This window comes from Alosa sapidissima, chromosome 2, assembly GCF_018492685.1.
Source record: "Alosa sapidissima isolate fAloSap1 chromosome 2, fAloSap1.pri, whole genome shotgun sequence".
In the NCBI taxonomy this organism is placed as follows: Eukaryota; Metazoa; Chordata; class Actinopteri; order Clupeiformes; family Clupeidae; genus Alosa; species Alosa sapidissima.
In genome coordinates this window covers 39,262,761-39,275,619 of record NC_055958.1, presented here as the reverse complement: position 1 = coordinate 39,275,619, position 12,859 = coordinate 39,262,761, and the positions used below count along the sequence as shown (strand labels likewise).

At 44.3% G+C, this 12,859-nt stretch overlaps 1 protein-coding gene across 1 annotated transcript; it reads right to left on the bottom strand.

Moving 5' to 3' along the window:
• Window positions 1–3,990: 3,990 nt before the first annotated feature.
• Window positions 3,991–10,274, bottom strand: LOC121697466. The gene is made up of 8 exons (XM_042079000.1): window positions 10,190–10,274; window positions 9,176–9,237; window positions 8,927–9,071; window positions 8,586–8,638; window positions 6,761–7,210; window positions 6,465–6,602; window positions 4,343–4,696; window positions 3,991–4,154 (listed from the first exon to the last, which is right to left on the bottom strand). Exons 3-8 carry the CDS (start codon window positions 8,929–8,931, stop codon window positions 3,991–3,993), a joined length of 1,164 nt encoding a protein of 387 aa, XP_041934934.1. The 5' UTR covers window positions 8,932–9,071; window positions 9,176–9,237; window positions 10,190–10,274.
• Window positions 10,275–12,859: the final 2,585 nt, after the last annotated feature.

Here is a 12,859-nt window from a genome sequence, read left to right as displayed (position 1 = left end):
CAGACTAAGTGGGGATTCTGGGCCGGACTGTGACAGTGTGTCTGTGTGTGTGTGTGTGTGTGTAAAAAGAATGAAGAGTGGTAGGGGAACCATGGTGGTACCAAAGCTACCATGAAGAACTATAGTCATGTTTATTTAAATAGCGCAGTTTAAAACAAACTGTGGTTTGGGGTACCATGGTAATAGTTCCTGCATAGTTACTAGTATAGTTACTGCACTAAAACCATAGGAAACCATGGTGGGCCAACGCTGACTGTGCTGCAGCCCTTGGTGAGACTTTACTTTGGTCAAAAAGGGCCTAGTGTATAGGCAAACGCATACCAAGGCCTGTACCACAATTATCAATGCTCAAATGACACCACAACTATCAATAGCCAAATGACACTACCAAAATAATGGTTTTTACTACCATATTCACACTCAATTCCATTCGAAACACTACAGTGACGTGGCCTCTCAGAACAAACCAAAAGACATTATAAAAGGGACATTTTTAGATGAAACTGGACAATTCAGGGACACCAATATAGGGACACTAATATAGGGACACTAATACAGGGACACTAATATAGGGACACTAATACAGATCAAATTGAGCTATTAATTGTTTTGTTTTATTTTCTTCTTTTTTCAGTCATACCTATGGTATAATTGGGGGCCAAGCAGCGAAGCTGCGAAGGCACCCATTGAGTTACTAGCTTTTCCTATTATTGGGGGCCAAGCAGCGAAGCTGCGAAGGCACCCATTGAGTTACTAGCTTTTCCTATTATTACACTTCTGCCATTGGAGTCTATGGCAGCCCATAGAACGCCTGGCTAAAAAGTGCAGATTTTTTGGCAGAAAGTTTCGGGACACTCCACTGACCACTCACACTCATTTACGGACCTCTAAACCCAGCCATCTAGCGCCACCAACAGGTCAAAATCTGGCCGAAAATTGAACCGCTGGGTCTAAAGTTATGAAATTTGGCACTTTGATTCAACACTGTCCCATCATCACTCTCACCAATTTACCGAACTCTATGCCCAACACTCTAGCGCCACCAATGGGTCAAAACTGGATTGTATTAACGCATGTGATCATTGAACGGTGCATCCGATTTTCACAAATCAAGCACTGTTGGAATCCCTGGACCGACCTAAGTTCAATGACTCCTATTACGTCACTTTCCGCCATATTGGACCTCCGCCATATTGGATTTAGTCCAAACTCTATGAAAAGTTTCAGCTGTTACAAATTTCATCCGATTTTCACAGAACTTGGCGGAGATGATCTTCAGACCGAGCCGCACAAACGATACTTGTCAGATTTTTTAATTTCATTTTTGTTTGCCCGTGACAGCCAATCAAATATGGCGATGAAGCCACCAAACAGAAAGTGGGCTAACATCTCGGCTATGCTTTAATGTATGAAGTCCAAACTTGGTACAGGGACTTGGTATCTGATTGTGAGGACGCACTAGGAAATTGGCATCATGTGGCCTCTATAGGGGGCGCTGTAATACAGGAAGTGAGCTTGTATCTCAGCAACGCTTTGGTGTACAAAGTCCAAACTTGGTATAAGGAGCTGTTACCTGATTAGGATGACGCACTAGGAAATTGGCATCATTTGGCCTCTATAGCGGGCGCTGCAATACAGGAAGTGAGCTCGTTTCTCAGCAACACTTTGATGTACGAAGTCCAAACTTGGTACAGGGACTTGGTACCTGATTGTGAGAACTCACTAGGAAATTGGCATCATTTGGCCTCTATAGGGGGCGCTGTAATAAAGAAAGTGAGCTCACATCTCAGCAACACTTTGGTGTATGAAGTCCAAACTTGGTAGAGGGACATGGTAGCTGATTGTGAGAACGCACAAAGACATTGGTGTAATTTGGCCTCTAGGGGCACTGTAACAAAGTAAATGAGCTTATTTCTCAGCCATTCTTTATCCAATTGCAATCAAACTTGCTGTGAGTGCTTGCTCATGGCATGGCAATGCCATTCCTGCTATAGCGCACTGCTTGGCCCCCACATTGCTGCTTGCAGCTATATTTATACTTGTACTAATACTATACTTATACATTATTAGAAGGAAACTGACGAAGTAGGATGATCTGTAGTCAGAGGACTTCATTACTGAATCTCTGACAATGGCAGTGTGTGTGTGTGTGTGTGTGTGTGTGTGTATGTGTTGTGTGCATGTGAATGTGTGTGTGTACGCAAATTTTTTGTGTGTGTGTGTATGTGCAAAGTGCAATGCTTAATACAGACAGAACAAACTATTGGCTTTTCTGCTTTTTATTTGTAGACGAGACATACAGACAGACACACACGCCAGGCTCTGAACACACACGCCAGGCATAAGTCAGCTTATGGCTGATATGTTGTACAACAACTTATCACAGTTATAAAAATAAATAACATGATGTGTGTGCTAGCACAGCATTCTAATTGTAAATTGTAGCCTGCTGTAATGCAGTTAATGGGATACTGTACAGAGTTGGGAAGTTATGGTAGGCCAATTTGGTGTGAATACACACACACACACACACACACACACACACACAGGGGAAATTCTCTCTCATTGTTGAGTAGCCTAAAGGTACGCACAGCGCGTACGGCCGTACACTTGCAGACGCGCTTTACTGAGAACATCAGGCTGCCGCTCTCTCTTTTTTCGAGCTCCGCTTTCATGTTTCCTAATCGTCTCGTGCGAAGCCATTGTCGTCTGTGATAGCATGCATTGATACGGGCAACGACACGTGACGATAAGACAACGCGGGCTTCACTACTGGTGGGGAAATGCATCAAAAATATCAAAATATCATATTATTGATCATATTATTTATATATAATATATGAAGAGTTCAGACGCAAAACCCTCTAAATCCGTCTGACCACGTTTCTTTTAAATGAGCATTTAAAATCAGGCTCCTATAGGTTTTTGCCTATAAATCGATATTTCAGACCAGGAAGAGAGTGGTATTTAGTGGGTTTTGAAGTTAAATTATTTGACTAACGTATACTATGTGTGGAGAGCATCCACTCACCATCTTTATCTAATTTTTGACGTAGGTGGCATTTAGAGGCTTTTGCACCTGAACCCTTCATATATATATGATCATATTATTTTTTGTCTTTTTTAAATGTCCCGCGCCGGGGCCCCCTAGTGGCCGGGCCCGGGGCTGCAGCCTAATGCCCAAACACACACACACACACACACAGGGGACACACACACTAAGTGGCCCTGGGTCTTGGTGTGCACAGGTGGACAATCAGTATGTCCTGTGTCCTGTCAGTATTTCCTCTGTCCTGTTAGTATGTCCTGTGTCGTGTCAGTATGTCCTGTGTCCTGTTAGTATGTCCTGTGTCCTGTTAGTATGTCCTGTGTCGTGTCAGTATGTCCTGTGTCCTGTTAGTATGTCCTGTGTCGTGTTAGTATGTCCTGTGTCGTGTTAGTATGTCCTGTGTCGTGTTAGTATACACATTATAACCTCACTCTCATACTATTCACCTCATTTGTGTTTTTGACTCATGAGACTTTTAGAAGCTATAACAATCACTTTGTACAAAGCAAAGCTGTGTGGGCAGTTAGACAACACTGACTGGCTTTTACTGCATAGACAGTCACTGCCACAGTGGCTGTATACTACTCACAGTGCCACTAGGTGGCAGTGTGTAATAAAGGAATCTCTTGGTCATTCACTGACCTCTAAGTGGTAAATGGACTGCATTTATAGTGCTTTTGTGGGGCAGCCGTGGCCTACTGGTTAGCGCTTCGGACTTGTAACCGGAGGGCTGCCGGTTCGAACCCCGACCGCTGTTGTTGCAGACAACTCACTGCGCCGGCATTAGTGTGTGCTTCACCTCATTGTGTGCTGAGTGTGTTTCACTAATTCACGGGTTGGGATAAATGCAGAGACCAAATTTCCCCTCACGGGATCAAAAGAGTATACTTATACTTCTTTCGTCTCCTGCGAGCACCCAAAGCTCTTTACATTGTCATGCCTCACATTCTCACACACACTGATGGCGGAGGCAAGGCGCCAACCTGCTCATCGGGAGCACTGGGGTTAAGTGTCTTGCTCAAGGACACTTTGACAAGGTCAGGAGGAGTTGGGCTCGAACCAGCACCCTTCCAGTTACTGGACGACTCCTCTAGCTCCTGAGCCACTGCCGCCACAGTGCCATATATTCAGTATAATTAGTATGCTATTCATGATGATATAATTCAGTCCATCTTCTACTATTATAATATAATAATAATAATAATAATAATAATAAATGTTATATAGGATACTATATTTAATAATAATACCATATGTTTATCATATGTATGATCATAATGTTGTTTTACAGACAGGTCTCCTGTTCACTCAGGGCTCTGTCCTGGTCACTCGGGCCTCCGCGGCCGTCCTCCCCCCTGCTGTGTTCGTTCCTGAGCAGAGGCTCCTGTTCTGGTGCTGCTGTGCTCTCAGCTGATCCACTCTGCTGGTGCTGCTGTTTCTTCAAGTAAGTAGTTGATCCATTGGGCTGGTCCTGGTCTCGGTTCAATGATCCATTCGGCTGGTCCTCGGTCATCACAACCGGTCCGTCCGGCTGGTCCTGGTTTCCCACGCTCTCCTCAGTGGGTTTCCCCATCACTCCATTCTCCACTGCTCCCATGGCCCCTCCCTCTGTGGCATCTTGATTGGCTCCTGCAGCAGATTTAGAACCTGTCAGTCAAACACAGTAAACAGCAAGCACATTCAGCGTATGATAACACTGGAATTATTGCAGTACAAGACTGCCGACTCGGACTCTGCATACAATCAGTGAAAACATAAAGCTATTTTGTATAAACATGCATCTAAAGCAGGGGTCCCCAACCTTTTATGTACCATGGACCGGTTTGATTCCTATTTTTTTTTCACGGAGGGTTCCATGTTCCATATGTCGGGGGTTCCATGTTCCATATGTGTTGTGCATGCGCATTACTTGAAAAGAACTAGCTCCAGTTATGTGTGAACAGTGAAGGTAACGATCTCTTAAACATGTGAAAAACGTGAACTTGAAGAAGTGAAAATTGAACAATATGAACTATGAATATTGAACAACTTGAAGCTACATCTATAAGTGTGAACATGCTTAACAAAATATGGGAAAACATGGGAACTAAACGTGCATTACGAATATAATCAGTGGGAGCCCTGCTTATGGAATAATAGAAGACAGTGACACCCTCAGTGTGTTTGAAATGTCCAGTCGATTGCGCAATTTGGTCTTAGTTGCAGTCATTGCCGAAAACCCGGCCTCGCATATAGGTGGTGGGAAATGGTAGCAATGTTTTCAGCGCTTTTACGGCTATCTCGGGATATTCTGCTTTGTTTTTGATCCAAAAGAGGTTTCAGAGAGGTTTCCTTATAGACACTCTTAAGACCACCGTCATTTGCAATTTCGATCAACTGCTGACAAGTTAGGACTATTCGGGATATTGACAAATGGGTTGCGGACCCACTCAGTGGTTTGCCGTGGATCTTTGGAGGATGGGAAGTAACTCTCAAACTCATTTGAAAGCGCAACAAGGTGATCGCGCACCAGCTGCGAGAGAAAGGGCCCTGCCTCAGTCTCTCCCAAAACCCCCACTACTGTTTGGAACATATCAAATACACCCCGATCCACTCGTCGTCCCCACAGATCAAGCTTGGCTTTAAATGCAGCGACTTTATCTGCCAGTTTAAAGACAGTCGTCATTCTCCCCTGGAGTGACAGGTTGAGGTCATTAAGCAACCCGAATATGCCACACAGGTAAGCGAGTTTTGACACCCAGTCCTCATCACTAAAATGTGCAGCCAACGGTGACTTTTTTTCTGTAAGAAATCTCTGCAGCGGCTCTCTCAACTCAAACACTCTGGCCAGTGACCTGCTAAAGATGCTTGTTTTTTGTTGCTCATTCTAGCAGTTTAGCTAACTTTGTGTGACATACCGTTCGCCAAGAACTGATCAAGTGAAGTGAGCTGACCTGAGGCTGCACAGCGCTGAAGGCAATATGTAAAAGTGTTGAAGGCGGGACAGACAGAAAATAGACCTTGCAAAATGCAAACATGCGTGCAATCAAACAACTGCATATACATAGGCCTATGCCATGTAAAAACGTGACATTATTGCGAATTAAATTTGGTTTAGTTTGCATGCATTTTTTTTTTAACTCATGTCGTAGGCTACGGCCCGGTTAGGAATGCGGCCCGGTGGTTTGGGACCGCTGATCTAAAGAACAGATACACTATATATGGATATATGAGATATATATATGTGTGTGTGTGTGTGTGTGTGTTTTATGTTTTTGTTGTCTGTAAGATAGTGAACCTAAGCAAAAGAGACTAATCAAAATCTGCTTAGAAGATCACAAAAAGTCTGAGAGCCTAAAAATCATGTAGAAACAATGAACCATGCAATATTGATTTCAACAACTTGTAGTGCAGTGATTAGAACAGAGGTACTCACGCTTTATTCTGGTGCAGACACAACGAACCGCAATGGCACCCAGCAGCAGCAGCACAGGTACAACCACAGCAGTCACGATCACAGTAGGGTTCTGATTCACACCTGCAGTCACGGTCACAGTAGGGTTCTGATTCACACCTGCAGACGATGGATTCAGTAAACAAAACAAAGCAAGTTTATTTACATTTCACCTGATGATAATGTATGTATATAGGACATCATCAGCTCAGGCAAGCAGGCATGTGTAAAATACCTCAGAGCAGGGAGCAAAGTGAAACATCAGAGCAGTTTCTCACCATCTGTCCTCTCCACTGTCCGTAGTGTAATCTCTCTCTTGAGCACATATTCCTGGCAGCCAGGAGTCACAAAACACTGAAAGACGGTGTTGTTGTCTCTCACAGACACGTTCCATAGCTGCACGCTGACGTCTCCCCCATCCCAGCGGCTGGTCCTGTTTCGGTACAGCGGGGACTGAAACTCGGGCTTCTCCTGACCTTTCCTCAAGTAGAGGAGCACCTGCTCGAGCACTTCCACTTCCTTCTCCGGGCCGGTTGGAAACAAAGGTGTGTTCTTCTCCCGAGTGTCTTTGGTTTGCACTATGACGCAGTTCTGCTCCAGAGAGCCTGGAGGCAGATGTAGCTGGCAGGACAACACTGTAGACTGGCCCAACGGCACCTCCACCAGGTCCTCTGGGGTCACAGAGCCTGTGGACTGGTGTGGAGGTACTGGAGCTGACATGACTGCTCCTGCAGAAACACAATCATTCACCATATTACAGTCATACACAACCAGTCACATATTACAGTAAAACAGAACAAAATGTTATAGGTAGGCTACAGTCAGTATTGCCATCTCTTTAAAACTGCGGGTGTCATATCCCCCGTATCCCCTGTGCCGCTGGTGCACCTGACTGTGGTGCATAACTGTTAGCTTATTAGCATTATGTAGCCACCAGCACTACCCACTCATTCGAATCCAGCTGTGTGCAGGGCGGAGCCATGCAATTCAACACAACAGACGAAGACCAGACTCGGCACACGGCTGGATTTGAACCCGCGAACAGCTGCACCTTGGAGCGGAAGTCGAGTGTGTTGACAATTTAGCTAAAATCCCCCGGGTTGCTTGTGAAAGAAAACAATCAAGATGTGGCAGCTAACTCATAGACGGCAGTTCAGAGTTTGTGCCTTTATATTTTGTAAAATGTAGTGAGATATAGGCACTATTAATTCAAAACTTTGGGTTGGTAACCAATGAATACTGCTGAGCTTGTGTAAGCTGCGATTTAGTTTGACTAGATCTAACTGTAGTAAACAACGTCTAAATGTCTCTCTTTAGCACCCCCGCTGGCTAGTTTGCACCTCAGAAACGTGTCTGGTGGAACGTTTGGCTAGGTTTGCGAAAACGTTCCCAGGGGAACGTTTCGCTAATGAGACCAGGTTGCAGAATTTATGAATGAGGCGGAGACTAAGAACTCCCTGACGCCCAGTGGAGGACCATTTCCTCCGTCCGAGTCCATTAAGTCCACATAACGGGGCACCTCGAAGGGTGTTATCCCGCTTATCACCCAGTTGCCATTCAATAATCATGCCTTTACAGCACACAAAGGAAACAACAGGTTCTGTTTACAAAGAAGCCGACTTGTTCAATTTGTTGTACATCTTCTTTGGCCCTAACAGTGATAGTGGTGGAATGATATGAGAGTAAAGTGAATGTAATGAAATTTGTTTTATTAGTTTATTTACAGTTGAATCCATTGAGCCTGCTTCCAGGCTCAACTGAAGTAGTATGGTTGTTATAGTTACCATTCATAAGTATTGGAACGGTGATTAAACTTTTTTTGAATTTTTTTGATTGAAATTTGTTTTATTAGTTTATTTACAGTTGAATCCATTGAGCCTGCTTCCAGGCTCAACTGAAGTAGTATGGTTGTTATAGTTACCATTCATAAGTATTGGAACGGTGATTAAACTTTTTTTACTAGATCTACTTCATAGGTGTCCTGTTATTCAGAATAGCCACCCCACCAGCCAATCAGAAAATTTCATCTCACCGGATCGATGTAAATGATCAGCCAAATCACAACAAAAACACTCTTCCTCAGAAAGAAACTCAGAGACTTACCACAAAAAAGCGTCGCCATCAGCAGCCAAATGCCAATCACCATGGTCCCTTGTCTGTGCAACATCCCAAAAGATATTCAGATCAAAAACAGATAAGGGCTTATCCACACAACACTGTATACACACAGCACTGCCGGAGAGTTTAGCATATGTCTGAATTTACACCGTTCAGCTTGTGTCTGAATTTACACGGCTTATGGTCTGAATGTAGACAGACTGGAAGTCATACGCCACACACAACAGCAACGAAACACAAACAGGAAGCGTCAGAAAGACTGATTGTATCAGCACATCTTTCGAAAGCTAGGTATCAGAGTAAAACACAAATCTGCATGCACTTGCCTCATATCTCGAGTCGAGTGTGAAATCTTTGAGAGTATCTGAGTTATGTGGTGTTCCTCAATAATGCGATGATGGCGGCAGTACCAGATCACTTCCTGTTCCACGTGAGAGGATGTGAAGATGGCAAGCAAAGAAGGGACGAATACTAGAAAGAAACACAAAAACCTTTATTATGTGTGGCTCTGATCGACTGGTTTCAGTAGAAGAGAGAGAGAGAGAGAGAGAGAGAGAGAATTAGTTGGTCCTCACCCAAAAATAAAGGGCCACAACCCTGCGACCTCTTAACCTGACTTGGAATAATTCACTTCATTCTGAGAGAGAGAGAGAGAAAACACACCCACACAGACACAGAGAGAAGAGAGATGGTGGCAGAGAGCTTCACTTGAAAGAGCTTGTGTTGTGGTGTGTGTACGTGTATATGTGTGTGTGTGTGTGAGTGTTTGCGTGTGTGAGTGTTTGCGTGTGTCTGTGTGTGTGATGCACCACATTGACAAAGAAACCACATTGACAGCTTCATTCACAGACAGCACCACAGTCTGCCGTAACTTGTGTGCATGCAAAGCAGCAAGTGGAGGTGGCAGCAACAGAACTGAAACAACACACAGCCCTCAGCCTCTGCGCAAACCTCTAATGTATAGCCTTCTAACAATATACCTGAGTATAGTAAAGGAGGATATCATCAAACAACAATCTTTTACCCACGCAGAAAAACGACAATGACCAGGACCATGATGGCCTTTTTGCTAGATGGAATCTTAACCTAGCAGTTAGCATGTTACCATGTTATAGGCCTCATCTCATTGTGACTGTACAGCCGATTGTTTGCTGAAGAACTAGAAAGAGGTAACATACCTCTTGGCATACCACTGGGCTTAATCTACAACCGCTATTCTACATGAGAGAGTCCTTGATGGAATTTAAACTTTGTAGGATTCATAGCAAGTTGCCATGTTAGCATCTAAAAAGCTTGTTGTACGGTCAAGAGCTACAGTATAAAGGGGTTTAATCTCTATGCGCAACCATAACCTCAAAGGCAAATAATCTCAGACGACACTTCTACATGACACTTTCACCTCTAGGCAAACCATGCGGAAGACATCCAGCTGCCGATAAATGGAAGCCAGTGTGAGAGTTGGTTAACCACAGATTGTGTGTCAAGTAGTGACACCCGGCAGCTCATCCAAGCAAAAAAAAAAAAAAACAGTCCCAGTTGTAGCAAAGATGATTAAAACACAGTAATTACAGTTAAGTGTTGTCACTTACCAACATTGTTTAGGGCACTTTTCAGGAGAAGCTGCTACACCAGTTCCAAAACTCGAAGCTTGTTTTCTGACCTCCGTTCCTTCCTTTTGTATGTGGTGGAATGGCGGGAAACTGAGAAACTGAGTGGGAGTTGCCGCCCAAATGCCCTTTGGATATTAAGCAATCCACCCTGCTGCTCGCTAATATGCTACACCACTGCTCTCCCTGCCTGCAGTACTGTATGTGACTCAGCCTCTCAGAACAAACTACACAGAGACTCTCAAAGAAGATTCTTAAAGGAAATTCCAGATTTATGAGGGGACAGCCCTTACAAAACTGAACCAGGCAGTGTGACTTGACAAAACAGTGCAAACTCAAAAAATCCAAAACGGCAGAGGTACAGGCAGGTTTCAGTCAAAATCTAAAGTGGCAAAAACAGGCAGAGTCCAGTACACAGGTTGGCAGGCAAAAACACAGGCAAGGTTCAATCAAAAATCCAAGGTGGCAAAAACAGAGTTCGGTACACGAGTTGGCCAAGAAATACACAAGCAGATGAAACAAAGGGACTAGACGAGACTCACATGGCTGAACAGGCATAGGTTGGCAACAAAGCAATGCAAGGTCCAAGCAAAGGTTTCCAAAGGGTTGAGTCGAATTCAAAAGTACAAAAAAACAGGCTTAGGTCAAAAACCAGTAATCCAAAAGAGCATGAGCATACATGAGAATCCACTGTGACAATCTGGCAAAGAGTGTTCCTCCTGGTAGGGATGGGAAGTCTGACACCGAGGCACCGAAGCTCGTATCACTTCCGCGAAGCAATCTGCTTCGGCACAATGTATCGGAGCGCGTATCAAAGTTGTAAGGTCACGTGACTGATGACGTACGAAGCTTCGGACGTCACTGAAAAGTTTAAATGGGACATTTGACACAGGGGCACCGGTGCTTGTATCAAATCCCTAAAGCGTTACGGGTTCGATAAACCTGAAAGTCCCCAACACATATGTTTTGTTGCACAAGCACCCTTCTAAAATTGTAGCCCTACACAAGGACTTCACAATCCCCATTGTACACAATGCCCCATGTTTTCACAATGCCCTTTATATGTTTTCTGTTATCTGACACTACTGTGGTCATCTACAGCAATTAGCCTACGTTATTTTGCCATTAGTTTTTGCAAAACATCAAATGAAGTCTTAAACACAACCACAATAGAGAAGCATGCAATATCAAATAATGCTAACTCATGGCAATTATGAACATGGCGGGATTTGAACCGCGGTCGCGCGTGCGGTATACGAACACGCTACCACCCTCCCAAGGCCATTTTAAGATGTTCATGGAAACATAGCATTATTTAAAACCAAGCACATTACATTTTCAATTCAAATTATTAGAAGCATATCAAAACTATAATGTTTATTCCAATGACTGTAGGCCTAATAGTTTTTACTCACAAGGGAACAGAACACGTTGTCTCTCCGCTTTGTTTTACCAGTGTCAGAGAAGGGCCATTTGGTCGGCATGTGGCTTTGTCTGTGATTGTTTAATCGCTAATGAGAGCCGCCGTTATGTCTGCTAACCACCAGATGTCACTGTTTTGTATTCGATGCTTTGACACTTCGAAACATTTACGATACAATCAGGAAGAACCTTCCAAAGCCTCATGGGGCTTCATTCGCCCAACCCTACCTCCTGGCACTGCTTAAATGCTGTGGCTTACAAGGAGAGTGGCAACAGGTGTGACAGTGCATGCGCTGATGATTGGGCAGCTCCCCTGTCAGTCAGCTAGGAGCCAGGACAGAGGGAAAACCTGGAATGGAGTCCAGGAACAGCAGAGGCACAGACAGATCACAGACCTGGAACGGAGTCCAGGAACAGCAGAGGCACAGACAGATCACAGACCTGGAACGGAGTCCAGGAACAGCAGAGGCACAGACAGATCACAGACCTGGAACGGAGTCCAGGAACAGCAGAGGCACAGACAGATCAGAGACCTGGAACGGAGTCCAGGAACAGCAGAGGCACAGACAGATCACAGACCTGGAACGGAGTCCAGGAACAGCAGAGGCACAGACAGATCACAGACCTGGAACGGAGTCCAGGGACAGCAGAGGCACAGACAGATCACAGACTAAGTGGGGATTCTGGGCCGGACTGTGACAGTGTGTCTGTGTGTGTGTGTGTGTGTGTAAAAAGAATGAAGAGTGGTAGGGGAACCATGGTGGTACCAAAGCTACCATGAAGAACTATAGTCATGTTTATTTAAATAGCGCAGTTTAAAACAAACTGTGGTTTGGGGTACCATGGTAATAGTTCCTGCATAGTTACTAGTATAGTTACTGCACTAAAACCATAGGAAACCATGGTGGGCCAACGCTGACTGTGCTGCAGCCCTTGGTGAGACTTTACTTTGGTCAAAAAGGGCCTACTGTATAGGCAAACGCATACCAAGGCCTGTACCACAATTATCAATGCTCAAATGACACCACAACTATCAATAGCCAAATGACACTACCAAAATAATGGTTTTTACTACCATATTCACACTCAATTCCATTCGAAACACTACAGTGACGTGGCCTCTCAGAACAAACCAAAAGACATTATAAAAGGGACATTTTTAGATGAAACTGGACAATTCAGGGACACCAATATAGGGACACTAATATAGGGACACTAATACAGGGACAC

Coding starts and splice junctions, on each gene's coding strand:
- LOC121697466 (XM_042079000.1), bottom strand. Junction 6,603..6,760: donor GACAGTGGAGAGGACAGATG/GTGAGAAACTGC, acceptor CATCGTCTGCAG/GTGTGAATCAGAACCCTACT. Junction 4,155..4,342: donor CCTGAGTGAACAGGAGACCT/GTCTGTAAAACA, acceptor CTGTGGCGGCAG/TGGCTCAGGAGCTAGAGGAG.